General features: G+C 45.5%; 2 protein-coding genes across 2 annotated transcripts in view; both read left to right on the plus strand.

Annotated features, from left to right (window-relative positions):
- The first annotated feature begins 1,133 nt into the window (after nucleotides 1-1,133).
- The window catches only part of LOC141229036 (oocyte zinc finger protein XlCOF29-like), a 242,596-nt gene continuing 223,875 nt past the window's right edge, over nucleotides 1,134-19,854 (plus strand). The window contains exon 1 of the mRNA XM_073667402.1: nucleotides 1,134-1,192. The gene's annotated coding sequence lies outside the window, so the exon portion shown is untranslated. The remainder of the gene's footprint in view (nucleotides 1,193-19,854) is intronic.
- Nucleotides 5,397-19,662, plus strand: LOC141229023 (uncharacterized). Its single transcript, XM_073667390.1, has 7 exons — nucleotides 5,397-5,525; nucleotides 13,123-13,269; nucleotides 13,399-13,578; nucleotides 13,662-13,785; nucleotides 13,869-13,963; nucleotides 14,161-14,251; nucleotides 17,074-19,662. The coding sequence occupies exons 1-7, from the start codon at nucleotides 5,397-5,399 to the stop codon at nucleotides 17,844-17,846; spliced, it is 1,539 nt and encodes a 512-aa protein (XP_073523491.1). The 3' UTR covers nucleotides 17,847-19,662.

Raw genomic sequence — 19,854 nt, forward strand, 5'->3', positions numbered from 1 at the left:
GCTCTGCTCCGTACACCTCGTACACACGCGGCTCTGCTCCGTACACCTCGTACACACGCGGCTCTGCTCCGTACACCTCGTACACACGCGGCTCTGCTCCGTACACCTCGTACACACGCGGCTCTGCTCCGTACACCTCGTACACACGCGGCTCCGCTCCGTACACCTCGTACACACGCGGCTCCGCTCCGTACACCTCGTACACACGCGGCTCCGCTCCGTACACCTCGTACACACGCGGCTCCGCTCCGTACACCTCGTACACACGCGGCTCTGCTCCGTACACCTCGTACACACGCGGCTCGGCTCCGTACACCTCGTACACACGCGGCCCGGCTCCGTACACCTCGTACACACGCGGCTCGGCTCCGTACACCTCGTACACACGCGGCTCGGCTCCGTACACCTCGTACACACGCGGCTCTGCTCCGTACACCTCGTACACACGCGGCTCCGCTCCGTACACCTCGTACACACGCGGCTCGGCTCCGTACACCTCGTACACACGCGGCTCTGCTCCGTACACCTCGTACACGCGCGGCTCTGCTCCGTACACCTCGTACACGCGCGGCTCCGCTCCGTACACCTCGTACACACCCGGCTCCGCTCCGTACACCTCGTACACACGGCTCTGCTCCGTACACCTCGTACATACGCGGCTCTGCTCCGTACACCTCGTACACACGCGGCTCTGCTCCGTACACCTCGTACACACGCGGCTCTGCTCCGTACACCTCGTACACACCCGGCTCCGCTCCGTACACCTCGTACACACGGCTCTGCTCCGTATGCCTCGTACACACGCGGCTCTGCTCCGTACACCTCGTACACACACGGCTCTGCTCCGTACGCCTCGTACACGCGCGGCTCTGCTCCGTACGCCTCGTACACACGCGGCTCCGCTCCGTACACCTCGTACACACGCGGCTCCGCTCCGTACACCTCGTACACGCGCGGCTCTGCTCCATACACCTCGTACACACGCGGCTCTGCTACATCCACACTGTAAACCCCTCCTGACCCCACACATAAACTTCAGCTCATCCAGCACCATGACAACCAGCACAGCAGAGTCCTGCATCCACTGAGGCCCCTGATCATGTGACCCCTGACTCCTCCCCTCCTGTGACATCATCACAGCTCCTGTGCGCACAGAGCAGCCATATATGTGGTGGCGGCTCTGCAGGTGGAGGTATGTGGAGACCCCCATTACTGGGCGCAGGGGGCATTAACCCCTTCAGCACGGAGACTCTTCTGGGGTCTTGTGTTGCCCCTTTATAAGAATCATAAGGTTTTTGTTCTGTTTCCTGTAATAGATACATACGACCCAACTATAGAGACAGGAAGGGAGGAAACGTATTGTTCTCATAGTACAGGACCCCTTTACTGGCCCCACAGTGTAATGCCCCCATTATGCCCCTTATGCAGGATGTATGATGCCCTCCACACAGTGTAATGCCCCCATTATGCCCCTTATGCAGGATGTATGATGCCCCCACACAGTGTAATGCCCCCATTATGCCCCTTATGCAGTATGTATGATGCCCCCACAGTGTAATGCCCCCATTATGCCCCTTATGCTGTATGTATGATGCCCCCACACAGTGTTATGCCCCCATTATGCCCCTTAGGCAGTATGTATGATGCCCCCCACACAGTGTAATGCCCCCATTATGCCCCTTATGCAGGATGTATGATGCCCCCCACACAGTGTAATGCCCCCATTATGCCCCTTATACAGGATGTATGATGCCCCCCACACAGTATAATGCCCCCATTATGCCCCTTATGCAGTATGTATGATGCCCCCACACAGTATAATGCCCCCATTATGCCCCTTATGCAGTATGTATGATGCCCCCACACAGTATAATGTTCCCATAGTAGCGTCTGAGGTCCTGCAGTTGGAATAATCCCTCTGGAGTTGGTTTTCCCTTTGCCTGCTCCCCTACATGTAGACCCTCGAGCATGTATACATGCATGTAGGGGAGCAGCCGGCCTTACTAGATATCGAGGCTTTGTACAGTAATATACCGCATGACGATGATATCAGAGGAGTAAGACATTTCTTGAAATCGAGATCAGTAGAGTGTAGCAGACATAATGACTTCATGAAGGATCTTCTAAAATTCGCTATTACTCTTTTTGACAGGAAGTACTTCCACCAGCTCAGGGGTACTGCGATGGGGAGCCGCTGTGCCCCCTCATATGCTAACTTATCCCTGGACTGGTGGGAGGAATCCACAATATTCGGGGATGATGATAAGTGATGACATCCATATATTGGGGTATGGTACAAATATATTGACTACATTTTTATCATCTGGTCAGGGACGAGTGAACAATCTTTTGAATTTGTCAGGGAACTCAACATCAATAGAGTGGGGTTGAGATTTATATCAGAGTTTAATTATTACCAGTTGCCTTTCCTGGATGTACTAATCAAGAAGGATTACAATGGGACCCTAGGGACACTCATCTACCATCAACCTTCAAGCACTAATAAACTATTGAAGTGGGATAGCCACCACCCCATCCCCATAAAAAGAGGAATACCCAAGGGCCAGTTTTTACGGTTGGGTACTGCTCTAATGTCACAGATTTTAATATACAGGCAATAGACCTGAACATCAGATTCAGGGAAAAAGGGTACACCTGTTACATTTTGGATTCTGCATCATCGTTTGCAGAAAAATGGGAGAGACAGACACTTCTCCTTACCTAACCAAGAGACCAAGAAAAAGATTGGACAACACGAGTAAGAAAAACTTACAACCATCAGAGTGACTGTATCTTTCATATCCTCAGAAAACACTGGGATATACTTGTGGCTGAACCGGACCTGAGGGGTGCTGTAGGATCTACTCCCATGATAACTTTCAGAAAGGGTCGGTCAGTTAGGGACCATTTAGTGTATAGTTTCTGTCAGGAAAATATTGAGAAAGTATTAACAATTTCTCTCTATCCCTGAAACCCCTCTTCATCCCTCCCTTATCCACCATTTGTCACCAGAGGAGAGCTGACACTCCACGCAGCTGTTGGTATGCAAATACAAGTACAAGAAGCTCAGTAGACTATTCTACTTAACATACGAATGCATCTCCTCTTGGCACAGACCTGGGATAGATTGACACCTTCCAGCATAGGAGCAGAGATGGAAGGAAAGAGGAAATGGCTCGTTTAGGCTCAAAAGGGGTTTAACAAAGACTGCAGGATCTTCAGAGTCAAAGCGAAATATGGAATAACTAAAGTTTCATAATTCTGATAATGATGGGACCCATATTTTTAGTGACAGAGTCAGCTAGGGAACGATATGGATATTTTCCTGTCTCTGTAAGCCCCTTGGGGGGCTGTGGCGCAAAAGTCCCAAAATAACAGATCGCAGCTATACCGTGTGAGGTCTCTGGAGAAAGGTAAAATCATAACGGAAAAAATTGTATCACTTTCAGGTCTCTATGATCAACCGACGATAAGTTATCACAAAAATCAGATATCTAATAAAGATATGAAGGCTGGAGACCAGCCCCCGTGATGTCATCCAAGGGGTGTGTGGGCAGGTCTTTCCCTTCAGCAGCATAAAATAATCTGCTGAGGTTAGAGTAGTATTCATTGCGGGAGTATATATTTATTATAGCAACAGATTTTGCTGAGTGTCTCCCCTCCACCTATATTGAATCATCTCAGTGATAGATATAGTAAGTCTTCTTTAATCCTGTTTATTTTGTGTAACTGCTTATGTATTGTATTGTCCCCTTTTGTAAAATCTTGTATATTTTTCATAACACTGCCTCCCTTTTGGTTTAAATATAAAATGTAATAGTGCTGTTTCTTTTGTGCTGTAATTGTTCCCTTCCATGAAGCCATACGCTACCAGAACGCAGGCTTCCCCCCAGGCCTGTATTATATTTCAAATCTGGAGGGTGGTGGCAGCGAATAATATTAATTGGGCTATTGTGAAGCTGACAGTGACCGTACAGGGGCATATACACATATTCCATGCGTTGGAATCCGGAGATGTGATGCCATACGCTCACTGGTCGCTTGACGATACCTATGTAGTCCCCACTCCCTGACGAAATCCGGACAGAGTGACTGCAACGGTGAGATATTGTGTGATCTCCCTGGTGTCGTCGCTGCTGAACCCTGACAAATTGGTGGCAAGCGGTGGGATATTACAGAACATCAGTGGTTGGATTGAGCAATCATTCCTGTCACTGAAAACTTACACGGTTCTTGCGAGAATACTGTGCAGATTTTTAAGAAATAAGAGTCAGTGTTTTAATATTTTTTTATTTGGGACATTACTGTACGTATAGCAGTTGCATCCCCTCCCCTTCTCTTGTTTTTCTGTCCTATCTTTTATTTGGCAATGATGGCTACACGTGAAGAGCCCTGGTATCACCAGCAGTCAAAGGAGACTCTCACTGCTCTCTGTGAGCTGAGACAGATTGACCCCACAGGCAAAACCAGGCACCAAATGATTGCTGAACTGTTGCAAGGTGCTGCAGAGCTCGGATGATGGGGTGGCCAGCCAAGACCCGGATAGTGCTGCTGCAGGGTTCCCACCTGTGATTGCCAGCCAGACCCGCAGTCAGGGTAGTGTGGACCCCCACCTGCAGATGGCCTTGGAGCTGCTCACCGCAGACAATCGTGATGGACAACTGCAGCTGGTCCTGAAATTCCAGGAGCGAGCAGAGCAACGAGCCGAAGCTGACCGAGAGGCTGCTGAGCTACAGGCTGAGGCTGAGAAAGGTGAGCGACAGGCCCAAGCTGATCGAGACGCTGCTGAGCAACAGGCTGAGGCTGAGAGAGCTGAGCAACAGGCCCAAGCTGACCGAGAGGCTGCTGAGCAACAGGCCCAAGCTGACCGAGAGGCTGCTGAGCGACAGGCCCAAGCTGATCGAGAAGCTGTTGAGCGAAAGTGGCAAGATGAGCAGCGCTACCAGCTGGAGTTAGCCCGAATCCAGCTGCCGAAATCCACCGCATCGGGCAATGAGACCGGCAACACCAACTGCTTTAAACCCCGTCCGGAGCATTTTCCTGTAATGGAAAAGGACGGGGACTTGAACACATTTCTCTGAGGATTTGAAAAAGCCTGCAGACAGTACCAGCTGCCTGAAGCCCAGTGGGCCAGGTATTTAACCCCAGGGCGCCAAGGAAAAGCTCTGGAGGTGTTTGCTTCTCTAATTTGAAAACAAGATGGAGACTATGAGGCCGTCAAGCAGGCTGGGATAAAAAAGTACCAGCTGACTCCGGAGGTTTACTGGAAAAAGTTCAGAGCCCTCCAGCGTGGACCACATGACAGCTACAGTGACGTGGTGGATGGGCTCAGGACCAACTTTGAGCAGTGGGTCCAAGGACTGTCAGTTACCACCTTCGAGGACCTGAAGGATCTGATGACGAACGACCAGTTTGTTCGTCTTTGCCCAGTGCAAATTCGACAGTTTGTGCTTGACCGGGAGCCAAAGGAGGCTGCCAAAGCCGCCCAGATTGCAGATGCCTATAAGGCCAACCGCACACCAGAGGTGCGGAAGTCAGCCGCCGCCAGCTGGAAAGGGGGTAAGCCCTCAGCGGGTTCTGCCCCATCTTCCAGCACCTGGCCTGCATTTAACTCCCATAAGTGTTATGTTTGTGACCAAACGGGTCACACAAGCCTTGTCTGCCTGGAGAGGCAGAAGATGAGCACCACACCTGAGGCCCCAGGACCTACTGCAGCCATTCTTTTTGTGGGTGGGGCGGTTGGCAGGGCCCGGGAAAACTTACAACCTGTTACTGTGGACAACACCGTTACTGTTGACCTTAAAAACACTGGCGCAGAATGTACCATCATCCACCCTTAGTTCGTGTTACCAGAGGAACTCATTACTGGGAAGACCCTGACTGTCACCGGGTTTGGGGGTGTTTGCCGATAGCCCGAGTTTTTCTGGATTTGGGTGCGGGGAGGGGGTTAAGGGAAGTGGGGGTGTTGGAGATTCTCCCCACTAATGTGCTATTGGGAACTGATCTGGGACGGTTGATTGCCCGATACATCCCTGACCACCCTCCCAGATCTGATATGTCATGTAATGCCACTGTCAATAATGTCAATTGACGGTAATGACAATAATGTCAATTTCATGCATAATAAAAATGTATGTTGTGTTAATGGGAATTCAGCCACCTCACCCTGCTTGGTGATGCTGCTGAGGATCCCCTAAAGCGAGCCAGCATAAGTGCTATGGGCAAGGGGAGCAGGCACGGACACACCAGGAAGCAGGTTGTCCCGTGCGGGTGACCAGTGTCCCTCCAGATAGTGACATGGTCAATGGTAGCTGTCCCATGACTAGCACAGCTCCCGAGGTGATGAGCAGGGATGGGGAGAAACATGAGGATCATAGGGAAAGTGGTTCCGTGCCGGTGACCAGTGTCACGATGGACTGTGACATGGCCGGTCGTAGCTGCCCCCTAGTGAGCATGGCTCCCAAGGTAAAAATGATGGCAGGAAGGGTAGGCCCCACAACTGGGCAAGGTAAAAGAAAGGTGTGTCCCCCTGTCTGTCAGGAGTATGGGAGGAAGGTACCCATAGCCTGTTAGAGGAGTGGGGAAAATGTACCCCGAACCGGTCAGGGTGATCGGAAAGCTGGATCTCCATTCGGTCAGAGTGGAGGGCAAGTTGGGTCAACGGCATTTGGGCAGTATACGCCTTGGTTGGGACACCCCATTAGCGAGACACATGTACAGTATACATTGAGATCAAACCGGAGACATCTCCTTTTGTATCATTGAGATGGTTAAACCCAATGTGAGAGGAGGTGATCACAACAGATGTACCCTCAAAAAAGAAAGTCAGTGGATTTCCAAACTGGATTCACTGGCCCCTAAGGGACACAATGAGCAAATTTCCTCTGCCTATTTTGAGTGAATACAGCCCCATTCTGGATTACATTTTTGGATTGTATACTCTACCCATTGCTACTCAGTGCCCTGTGAATGAGGTTCACATATTGTTGTACTTCATCGAGATATCTGAGCTTCTATATCAGAATTATTTCTTATCAATTATTCCACGTATACTATTTTGTAATTAACAAGTGTGGTGATTCTTGTGTATCTCTAATTGTGCAATAGAGGTCAAATTTGACCATTTAGGAATATACTGTGGGCCATCATCCCATATCTTATGTAGTGATAAAGTATATCTACATGCTTATTGCATGATGGGATGCACAATACTTGTTTTTAGTCTCCCATGACGCTGATCTCAGAGACAGAAAAATCCTATGTTGGTGGAATGCAATCCAAAACCATTATGCGCTCCGGCGTGGAACGCATGCTTCCGGACATGCGCATTCGCAGATAGGAGACCGTGATGCACTCCGGCATGGACCGCACATGTCCGGGCACGTTTGTGCTTTCAGCCCGCCCGTTGTTTTGTGCTGAATTGTGGGGAATACTTGAGAATTTATTTTTGTTCTGTCTTTAGTTGATCCCACTGATACATCAGATAAGTCCTCAGAGAATTATAATTAGAGGAACCCATGGACACATTAGGATTTGTGAAGCTGACCTCCGCTCTCCTCTATTTCCTTTGAATTTATTGTGTGATCTGTATTTCAGAACAGTAGCTCTTGGTTTGTTTCATTTCCATGTGTAAATTGAATTTGACTCGTTGTCTTTGATATCTCTTTCAAACTTAGTTTTTTCGATGTCTGAGATCCATCCTCCAGACTTTGTAAATTCTTTTACATATTTTGTTTGAGTTTTGTATTCAAAAAGGCTTCTACACTTGGCGGAAAACTTTCACCGAGTTTTTTTAAGAAACAAATACCAAACACAATGTGACTTGGTTATCCTTGGTTAGGGTTTTTTTTTTAATTTAGATTGTGAGCCCCAATGAGGACAGCGATGATAATGTATGTAAAGCGCTGCGGAAAATGTTGGCACTATATAAAAATAAAGAATATATCTATAATATAATCGTACAAGCGTCCCTCTGTCTGAATCCTCTATAGACTGCGCAAGCGCGACACGCCTGCACAGTCTGGCTCCAGACAGAAGAACGCATGGAGCCATTACAGGTAAGAGGAGTGTGTAGGCACTGAACGCATACCGCCATCTCCGGCGTCATACTTGCATACTTACCTGACCGGGAGGAGCGTTGCCACAGCGCCTCTCTTCTCGCCGGAGACCGGGGCAGGAGTGAAGGCGTCGGAATCGGCGCATGTGCATAGCGCTATCAGGTGCCATTTTACTGAAGACACATTCGCAGTGTGTCTTCAGCAAAATGGCGCCGGACAGCGCGGTATGGGCACGTTTTTTACTCCGGCGCCACACTCCTCACCCGGCCTCTGGCAGAACAGAGCACCACAGCTCTGGAGCATAGGGAAGAAAGGTGAGTTTGTGTTTTTTTTTTTTTTTGTATGTGTGCAGCGTGAAAGGGATGAGGGAGCCACACATACCAGGATTGGGGGGTGGAGAGGCCACGCATACCAGGATTGGGGGGGCGAGGGGGCCACGCATACCAGGATTGGGGGGTGAGGAGGCCACTCATACCAGGATTGGGGGGTGAGGGGGCCACGCATACCAGGATTGGCGGGTGAGGGGGCCACGCATACCAGGTTTGGGAGGTGAGGGGGCCACGCATACCAGGTTTGGGAGGTGAGGGGACCACGCATACCAGGATTGGGAGGTGAGGGGACCACGCATACCAGGATTGGGAGGTGAGGGGACCACGCATACCAGGATTGGGAGGTGAGGGGACCACGCATACCAGGATTGGGAGGTGAGGGGACCACGCATACCAGGATTGGGAGGTGAGGGGACCACGCATACCAGGATTGGAAGGTGAGGGGACCACGCATACCAGGATTGGAAGGTGAGGGGACCACGCATACCAGGATTGGGGATGAGGGGTGCCACGCATACCAGGATTGGGGATGAGGGGTGCCACGCATACCAGGATTGGGGATGAGGGGTGCCATGCATACCAGGATTGGGGATGAGGGGTGCCATGCATACCAGGATGAGGGATGGGGAAGCCATGCATACCAGGATGAGAGATTGGGTGCCATACATACCAGGATTGGGATGAGGGGTGCCATACATACCAGGATTGGGATGAGGGGTGCCATGTATACCAGATTTAGAATGAGGGGTGCTATGCATACCAGGATTGGGATGAGGGGTGCCATGCATACCAGGATTGGGGGTGAGGGGGTGCCATGCATACCAGGATTGGGGGTGAGGGGTGCCATGCATACCCGGATTGGGAGTGAGGGGTGCCATGCATAGCCAGATTGGGGGTGAGGGGTGCCATGCACCAGGATTGGGGGTGAGGAGTCCCATGCATACCCGGATTGGGAGTGAGGGGTGCCATGCATAGCCAGATTGGGGGTGAGGGGTGCCATGCACCAGGATTGGGGGTGAGGGGTGCCATGCATACCAGGATACGGATGAGGGTAGCACAAATACCAGGATGGGGGAAGCAGAAATACCAGGATGGGGGGCAGCACCATACCAGCATGGGAGACCATATACCAATAAAAATGCTCGCCACCCGGGCGTAGAACGGGCTCAATGGCTAGTGTATATATATATAAATGTGGACATACATCCTGTAAAGCATGCGATTATGTTAATAAAACCGACACATTTGAAGAAAACCTAACGGGACAACAATTTGCAATACACAATTTCATCAATTGTGACACTATAGGGGTCATCTATTTAATAGAGTGTATAGAGAGTTAACAGCAATATGTGGGATGGACGTCAGATCCGCTATAAACATGTATTAGAAGACATTTATCTGACGCAATCAATCCCACAACATTAAACCTGTCTGTGGTTTCAAGACACTTTTCACAAAAACATAAAGGGGATATCAGATCCTTCAGATATTAGGAATAGAAAAGTCTTATAAACCATTAAGAGGTGGAGATGTGAAAAGAAAAATCTTAAATAGAAAGTCATACTGGATATTTATATTACACACTAGAGCCCCACAGGGAATGAGCATCAGACAGGATTAATATTACAGTACAATTAATTGTATTTGTTTTGGATTTCCAGTGATTTTATTGAATGTCTCATGCATGAGTTGTATTTGTGTATTCTCTTTTTCTTCCATACAATACAGGGTTAAATTGTCTGAGAAGTGCTCAGTAATCAATGGACACCCAGGAAAGGGAAGGATATAAAAGTATCACAGAGACTCACATGTTGTAAATCAGGAATAAGCATTGGTTTGGTCGGCACTTGGTGGTATGCCATCACAACAGTTTTATGAATTCACAATAAATGTGAGGTTTTAACAATATAGACAATGCTGGAGAATCCATCTCTCCTCCTTTCACTACTTGAACCTTGAAATGTCCCTGACCAGGGCGGCTCCATGCGGTGATCTTCAGACAAAGTGCATTGAATAAACAGTGAGCTGACCTCCCTCTCCATTTTCCCATTATATCCATGTTTTCTCTATAGTGATGAAAATTTATTTTTGCTAAAACTGTGATATTTTCATTTTAAAACTTTTTTAAACCTTTTTTATAAACGTTTTTAAACCACTCTCCTTAGTGCGATCACACAACATACAAGCCTATGATTGCTCCGGTGATGCACTGTACTACTGTAGTGCCATCTATCATCACTGCCTGTCAGTGTAATACTAACGGCCCGTACACATGAGATAAGTGTTGACTGAACGGTCATTTGGCAGACGGCTATCTCTCTCGACTCCCCCATACACACAAATATTCCAGCTTTCCTGTGATCTGTATGAGGGTCGCCTCCAGACTCCTCTATCGGAGGATTATCTACAGGAAGAACAAACATTTTAGCCTCTGAAATTCAGGATCCCAGATCCTTCTCTGCCCTGACATCATCTGTCGGGAGGCCTCCAAATACATTGTATAGTTTACCAAACCCCTCGAAATCAGTGCTATCATGCAACTTTAGTCTAATGTTTATGGGGGCGTTAAAAGGTAACTTATTGAATGCTGCCTCTGGCCTGGCCTAATAGACTTTCGTACATTGCAGGACCAGGCACCATTATTAGACATTAGTATTGTAGGAACTAGTCAGCCCCATACTATTGAGCACTTGGGGGAGGAGGGGCAATCAGTCGAACTCTGTCAAACCTTCTTAGATGCCATGTTTGCCTTTTGCAGGAGCAAGTGGTTTTATTGCAGCTGCAGCTCTGCCAGCCTTGCAGTGTACATTTATGTTCTGGTGCCCAAAAGAATTTGTATGAGAACAAAAACAAATGTTTAAAAGTGACAATGTGTCTTCTGCTTTTTGCATGTTTTTTTGTTTTTTTTTTTACAAGAATTGTTGGTGCCAATTTTCTTTTGAAACATTTTAATGTCTGCTTTTTTTTCTGGGTTTTTTCTTGTAATATAGGAAAGCCTAAGGCCAGAAGTAAACCCCATAATACACTGCACATGTAGACTTTAGTATCAAATCATTTCTGTCCGCGGTGTTTGTGCAAACAAAACAGCTTTTATAAAAGCCTCAAACTTCTGTGTGTGAATCAGACATGAGATCTGACTTGCTAAAAGATTAAAGTCTGAGGAAGACGGGAAACATTCATATAGACGGCCGGTGGTGATGTAGTCAGTGACGGACTCTGGCCAAATATGGTTTTAGAGCCGTAGTAGAAGATGTTGCCTCATCATGAAGTAGTTATTTCTCATGTCACTTGTGATGAATATCTCCTGCAGTATTGCGAATGCCAATTCCAGTGTCGGAAAATGAGACGAGAATTAGCGTTATGGAAGGTGAGTGTCAGGAACTCGCAAAGAGACGACACCGGGAAGATCACACAATCTCTCACCATTGCCGTCACTCTGTCGGGATATGTATATACGCCCCCGTACGGTCACTGTCAGCTTCACGATAACCCAATTATTATTATTCGCTGCCACCACCGTCCAGATTTGAAATATAATACAGGCCTGGTTTGACACCTGCGCTCTGGTAGCGTTTATGGCTTCGGGGGAGGGAACGATTACAGAGCAAGAGAAACAGGACTATTACATTTTATATTTAATCCAAAATGAAGGCAATGTTATGAAAAATATACAAGGACTTTACAAAGGGGACAATACAGTACAGAATATACAGGTACACAATATAAACAGGATTAAAGAAGACTTGCTTAATAAACATATCGCAGAGACAATTCCATTTAACTGGAGGGGGGCGCCCCACTTATTGATTTGACTGTTATCGAACAACATCTGTTTATTATAGTCTCCATACCCCCCTGGCAATGAATACTCCTCCATCCTCCGTGGATTCTTTTATGCCTAAGGGGAGACATGCCCACACAGATCCTAGGATGACATTACATGGGCTGTTCTCCAGCCTCCATATTTTTATTAGGATATCTGGCTTTTGCGATAACTTATTGTTGGTTGATCGCAGAAGCCCGGAAGTAATACCATTTTTTCAGTTATGAATTTACCTTCCTTTAGAGACCACATATGACGTAGTTGCAGTCTGTTATTTTGTTACTTTTGCACCCCGGAGGGGCTCACAACTACGAAAAAAATAAGCCTATTGTTCCTTGGCTGACCCTGCCACTAAAAATATGTGTCCCATTATTAGCAGAGTTATGGAACTTCCAATATTTCTTATTTCGTATCAGCTCCGGATATCCTGGAGTTTGTGTTAAACCCCTTTGAAGCCTAAATGAGTTTTCCTTCAATCTCTGCCCCTGCTGGAAAGTGTCAATCTATCCCAGGTCTGTGCTAAGAGGAGATGCATTCGTATGTTAAGTGGGTCAGTAGCACCTTTTGTGCTTCATTTGTCTACAAGTGACTTCTGCTGTGTGTGTGTTAAATTGCATGGAAACAGTTGGTCCAAATGGTGGATAAGGGAGGGGTGAGAGGGAAGAGGGGTTTGGGAGAAATTGTTAATATTTTCTCAATATTTCCCTGACAGTGAGTCTATGAGAAACTTATTCAGCTGCAGACTCCAAGGAAGAAATTGCTTGTTATCTATGGCCTAAGATATAGGTTTTATTAGTAGATGTAAAGACAAAAACTAAATACTGTAAAATAATAAATCTCCTCATATGTTTCCCCTTATTATTTCCAGTAATTGTATTATTACACAGGATTTCATCTTCTTCTCATTCAGGTCCCTAAAATATCGGATCCTCACAGTGAAGATCTATATAAGAGAATTTTCCTGATTTACCCATCAAAGATAGTTATGGACACAGACAAGATGGCGGAGAGGATATTACACCTCACCCTAGAGATCCTCTTCCGCCTTACTGGAGAGGTGAGAGATTCTGATGACGTCACATTACATCATTATTATCTATGGGAATAACAGATGGACAGAACTGGAGAGGTGAGGACTCTGGAAATGTCTGGAGTGAGATTTATTAATATGTCTCTCCATAACCAGGATTACACAGTAGTGAAGAAGACCTCTAGTGAGCGCTGTCAGGCCCCTGTGTCTGAGGGATGGGGAAGAAGCCTGAGCCCAATCACAGGGCTTCCACCTCACCCCCTGATACATGAGGACATCAATGACCAGAAGATCCTAGAACTCACCTACAAGATGATTGAGCTGCTGACTGGAGAGGTGACACTGCTGGGAATGCTGGGACATTATACAGTAACGCTATGAAGGGATCGGGGAGATGACGGTATCATTGTATGTGTCAGGTTCCTATAAGGTGTCAGGATGTCGCTGTTTATTTCTCCATGGAGGAGTGGGAGTATTTAGAAGGACACAAAGATCTGTACAAGGACGTCATGATGGAGGTTCCCCAGCCCCTCACATCACCAGGTAATAGACAGGACTGAATACACACGGCCCATAATTATCTGTATGTAAAGAATGAAATCAGTACCTGTATGTGTTTCCTCCAGATCTATCCTGTAAGAGGACAACACCAGACAGATGTCCCCGTCCTCTTCCACAGGACTGTAAACAAGAAGACTCCAATGTTCCTCAGGATCATCAGGTAGATGGAGAGAAGGTGTCATGAGATCTCCCCTATGATGTGTAGACGTTTGTGAAGGTCTTGTGCTCAGTCTTGTTTTATCCACCAGTATTATGTGTTTTATACTTGTGTAATGAGAACGGTGGAGATGGCAGGATTAGAGCTGATCATAGATGTGACTTCTCATCTGTCTGTGACTTTTATAATATTTGTTTCAGGGTGAAGATCTGACCCATATAAATACTATAGAGGCATATGTAAGGGGTGATGAGCGGTGTAAAGAGGAGATTCCTACATATGACTACCCAGGTGAGTAGTAACCACTAAATGCAGAGAAGTCACAGATTCTTCTCAGACACCGGCTGTGGCTTCTTTATCGGTGGTGTAGTCCGGCCGTATGACAATCGTGTGATCACCATTTTGCCGCTGGAGCATAACATTCTCCTCCATCCGAAAATGTTCAAGTTACTTTGAGAAATTGTGAAAAGCCCTTTTTTTTTATACAACTTACAACCTGGAGGATCCACCTGCCCCCTGGGATTAGAAGACGCTGACCGTTACCTGTCCAGATCTGTAAACTACAAAGCTAAATGACAGCGTACGTAGAATGTGCTGACAAGTGAGAAAATCACTTGAAGAAAAATATTCTGATGGGCCTGTAAGAAAAAGCTGAGGGTAATGATGCTGTTGGCTTCCTAGAACCCTGATATATTATTGGATGAATCTACCTCCTCTCCCTTCTGTGCTGCTGAATGTGCTCATATGGTCCCTACAAGACCAGGTCCAGTCTTTCTGGCCAAACTTCGCTTTTATGATCGACATTAAATGTGCAGTGAGGCCAAGTGTGAATTTCTGTACAATAACAGCAGAGTTTCCCTTTATCCTGACTTTTCAATTTCTTTTAAAACCAACTAACTTCAAACAGGATTGTGATAAACTATACAGAAAACATTACACCTGTGCCATGATATATCTCTAAGCTGTACGTGGCTGATGGCTGTAATATACATTTATTCACACCTGCAAGAGATGTGTTGGCTCCAGCCCTGGTTTAGATTGCCAAGAGCCCCCGAGCCCCATACTCTAATTACCCCAGAGAGGTTTCACCACTAGTTACTCCTTTTTCTCTGATGGAGACTGTTGAGTTTGATCATTTCAGTAGATGTGTTATTGTCTTTAGTCACAGTTTTTGACTTCAGTAATCCTCTGATTTAACCCCTTCCTGCAGCCAGTTTTCTGTTCCTAATCAGGCCCCATTTTTCAAATCTGACGTGTGTCACTTTATCTGGTGATAACTTTGGAATTCTTCACAAAGGATAATAGGAAACAAATGAACCTTACAAATTATTTTCCAACTTCTTTTGAATCTGACAATACCTTATATACGGTTGTACCCTACTGTCTGGGCACATGGCAGGTTAAGAAGGGGAGGAGCGCCATTTAGCTATTTGAATGCAGATTTTGCTGGGATAGTGTGCAGACACAATGTATTGGGGGCACTGTTCATGGTCACCTGGAAGATCAAAAAAATGGCTACCACGAACAGGCTTGGCACATCTACCCTGTTTACAGATTTCACAAATTACTTAGCTCATCACCGTTTAACCCACTGTTTCCCAAACCCCATCCTCACGGCCCCCCACAGGTCATGTTTTCAGGATCTCCTTAGTATTACACAGGTGATTGAAGTATCATCAAGGCATCAGGATTTCTCTCACCTGTGCAATACTATGGAGATCCTGAAAACATGACCTGTGGGGGGCCGTGAGGATGGGGTTTGGGAAACACTTGTTTAACCCCTCTACATGGATCTGGACTTACACAGAGACCCCTAGGCTTGGGCCATGGTGTTATCTGCTGTTCTGTGGAGTGAGATGGGAAGAAGAATAGTCAGGTAGCCGGGTCAGAACCAAGAAGATAGAGAAAATCCAAAATTAGAAGACACGAGTAGTCAGTAAACGGGCCGGGGTCACAACAGGAAACAAATACACAAGCCGGGAGCTGAGCACAGAGGACTGAACCAGAGGAGAACAAGGCTGTATCTGGCAGCTTCCGGCAATATGCTTCCAGCTTTAGTAGGGTGCGGTGCTTTCCAATTGGCTGAAGCAGGGAGCAGATTAATCCAACTGGACAGCACACACACCCATACTGCCAGACTGGATGGTACTACTGGTCCCAGCAATCCTAATCTTAGTGGCTGGACAGAGCCTGCACCGCCCAGAGCTTTTGGTTCTGACGTCTCCTCCATCACCAGCGCCGCCTGCAGAATGAATAAGGCGGCGCCTGGTGACAAAAGCAGACGTCACACAAGTCGAAGCAGGAGGAGAAGTAGACGTCCCAGACGAGATGGTATACACCTTTTGCAGAAGCCCTAATATAACAAAATGTCAGAAAACCAGAGCAGTAGAAATCCACATAAGTGACTCCATTTTGGAAATTATAACCCTCGGTGAATTAATCTATAGGAGTAGTGACTATTTTGACTCCACAGGCTCTTTCCAGAAATTAGCACGCAGTGGATGTTGGAGAGTGAAAATTGCTAATATGCCAATTTATTATCGAACACATAGTACCCAGATTGTGCTCCAGGAGACACACACCGTAAATTAAGTGGGTTCTTCTCATTATAGTAATGCCAAATACATGGAGGCTATATGTGATTTAGGCACATAAACTACTGCAAAGCTCATAAGCGAGGGGGAGATCTGACTTTGGGGGAGCGGATATTGCTGGATTGGTTTATGGAAGCCATGTTGCTTTTCAAGAGCCTTTGAGCCACTAATAATGTGGAAACCTCTGGTTTTCCATTGACAGATGATGGACCTGAGTGGGGACTTGTTTTTTGTGAGATGATTAGAAGTTTTTATTGGTATTATTTTCTCCTACATAACATTGGCGGCTTTTTATTCCATATTTTGGAGACAGAATGAACAAACAGTTGAACACTACGATCCACTGGTTCATCCTATGAGGTTTTCTATTAGACTGTGAACTGTTATTGTCCTGGTGAATAATTCAATTTTTTTTTATATAACTTGCCTTTTTTACAGACAGTATAAGTACAAATGTTCAAAAATATAAAATTCAAGGATTTTTTCTTAAAAAATAATAATTGGTTTTCTTCTTGGCAGATGACTGTACCAGGAGATCAGAGGGACAGCTGACACCTTCAATTTTCAAATCAGATGATTTTGAGATCTCACAGGATACAATTGAACGGAATGCCATTACTCCAGATAAACCATCATTCCTTCACAGCAAAGATCTGTCATCTGATCATTTGAAACAGATCCTGTCTTCTGATTCATTACCGACTACTAAGGAAAATCAAAGTCACAAAATAAGCATTAAAAAACAAATTGCTCCTAAAGCAAAGAAGCCATTTTCACATCCAGAATATACAAATAGTTTTCCCCTCAAAAAGTCTTTTCTTAAACATCAAAAAATTCACACAGCAGAGAATAGATTTTCTTGTTCCAAGTGTGGGAGATGTTTTAATCAGAAATCAGATCTTGTTAGGCACCAGAGAACTCACACAGGGGAGAAGCCATTTTCATGTTCAGATTGTGGGAAATGTTTTGTTCAGAAATCACAACTTAATATACATCAGAGAACTCACACAGGGGAGAAGCCATTTTCCTGTTCAGAATGTAGGAAATCTTTTACAAACAAATCAGCTCTTATCGCACATCAGAGGACTCACACAGGCGAGAAGCCTTTTTCATGTTCAGAATGTGGGAAATGTTTTACAGAGAAATCAACTCTTATCACACATCAGAGAACTCACACAGGAGAGAAGCCTTTTTCATGTTCAAAATGTGGGAAATGTTTTAACCAGAAAGCGTATCTTGATAGCCACTGGAGAACCCACATAGGGGAGAATGCCGCAACTACACCCAACTAGTCTATGTACCGACTTAAAAGGCACTAGCTGTACAACTAAAAATGCCACCACGGACCTAACTCCCTAATAGGCCGTTGAGTTTCTCGTACCTCCTGAGGAACCAGAGGGGAGGCCGCAACACACTGTCACCAAGGGGAAAGGAAAGTATGAAGTAAAATATGAAAACCCTGAATGAGAAACAAAAACACATTCATATAGGGCAAAGAAGGCAAGCTAAGGAGAACCAAAAATAAAAGGAACAAGTATAATCTCCCAGAAACCTAACATTGTTAGAATGAAAAGATACTGGGAGGGAAAGCAAACTGACTGGGAGGATAGTTTCACCTTTGTGGTGAAACTTACAGCATTCATCCTCACCAACTGTAACTGTAAAACCTGTCCATTTATAATGACCATGGACAAGATAAAGATTCCCAACTCACATCAGGACCACAAGATCCCAGGTACTTTCAGCTACATCAAATCTAATGTAGTGTACTTAATTATATGTACCAAATGTCCAACTGGGGGTCTGTATGTAGGGGAGACAGGGCAAAAACTTAGAACAAGGATGAATTCTCATCGCCACACAATAAAAGAAAAAAGAATAGATCTACTTGTGGCCAAACATTCATGGACATGAAATTACTTGTATTAAAAGGTAACTTCAAATCTCAGAGAGACAAAGTTATGACAACCTTTGACACACTCAGAGCAGGAATGAATGTGTCTCATGGATTTATGTCTTTACATCAACTAAGGAATGTGCTCCTCAGACCATTTGAGGGCATCACAATCATGGGCCCGACCTCAATCACAGGACAATAAAACTTTCATACTCCTGATATTTGAATTTTTCCAATATTTACGGCCACAACTGCTTCTCCGTTTCCGATACTGATAGTTCTGCTTCATGTCACTTGTCTCATCTATTGCATTATTCCTGTGCCCACTTGTGTATAAATATGTGACTCTTCAGATTTTGTGTTATACTATGACTGATGAACCGACTTGAGTAGTCTCGAAAGCTTGAAATTTCTTACCTTTTAATGGCTAACTGAAAAGATGGTATCAACCACTGATGACTCTCAAATTGTAATATTTTTCTCCAAACAGCAATTTTAAGATCTCTCCACAGGTGTTCAATGGGATTTAGATCCTGGCTCATTGAGGGTCAGAACTCTCCAGCACTTTGTTTCCATCCATTTCTGGGTGCTTCTTGAAGTATGTTTGGGGTCATTGTCATGCTGTAAGACTGATGACCTAGCACACAAACACTGCTTTCTGACACTAGGCACTACATTGTGACCCAAAATCCTTTGCTAATCTTCAGATTTCATGATGCCCTGCACATAGTCAAGGCACCTAGTGCCAGAGGCAGCAAACCAATTCCTAAACATCTTTGAACCTCCACCATATTTGACTGTATAGGTTGTAAATGTATTAATTATGTTGCACACCATGGACAAAGGAACATCTGGATCTCTGAAGATGGACCTTGAAATTGTTGATATTTTTCAACAATTTTGGTTCTTAACTGCTCAGACAGTTCTCTTCTTCTTTTTCTGTTTTCTCCATGCTTAGTGTGGCACACATATGCACACAATGCAAAGATTGAATCAACTTCTCCCTTTTTTATCTGGTTTTAGGTGTCATCTTCATATTGCCCACACCTGTTACTTGCCACAATTGCATTTGAAGAAGCTTCACATGCTTGAAACTAAGTTATTTACCCACAAGTTTGGCAAGGTGCCAACAATTGTGTCCGGCCTATTTTATGTGGTTTTGTGTGAAATTATGTTCAATTTGCCTTTTTTCTCTATTTTCTTGTGTTGTTCCAATACACACAAAGGAAATAAACAAGTATAACAAAATGTGTAATTGCAATAATTTTCTGGGAGAATTACTTCATTTCTGGAACAATTTCAAGGGATCCAACACTTTTGACCATGACTTGTTTTTGTTGCCTTTTTAATTTGTTGCAGCATATCATCCTCTTCATGTTCAGCTATATTAGGAGGCTTGTGGC

Source organism: Phyllobates terribilis, unplaced genomic scaffold (genome assembly GCF_046119375.1).
Source record: "Phyllobates terribilis strain yellow unplaced genomic scaffold, ASM4611937v1 Scaffold_453__1_contigs__length_1468511, whole genome shotgun sequence".
Lineage (NCBI taxonomy): Eukaryota > Metazoa > Chordata > Amphibia > Anura > Dendrobatidae > Phyllobates > Phyllobates terribilis.

Bases quoted from the DNA above. Each gene is read 5' to 3' on its own strand.
- LOC141229023 (XM_073667390.1), top strand. From the start codon at position 5,397: ATGACGAACGACCAGTTTGTTCGTCTTTGCCCAGTGCAAATTCGACAG. The intron at 13,270-13,398 runs GTGAGAGATTCT...CTCCATAACCAG, and splicing joins TCTTCCGCCTTACTGGAGAG to GATTACACAGTAGTGAAGAA. The intron at 13,579-13,661 runs GTGACACTGCTG...TGTATGTGTCAG, and splicing joins TTGAGCTGCTGACTGGAGAG to GTTCCTATAAGGTGTCAGGA.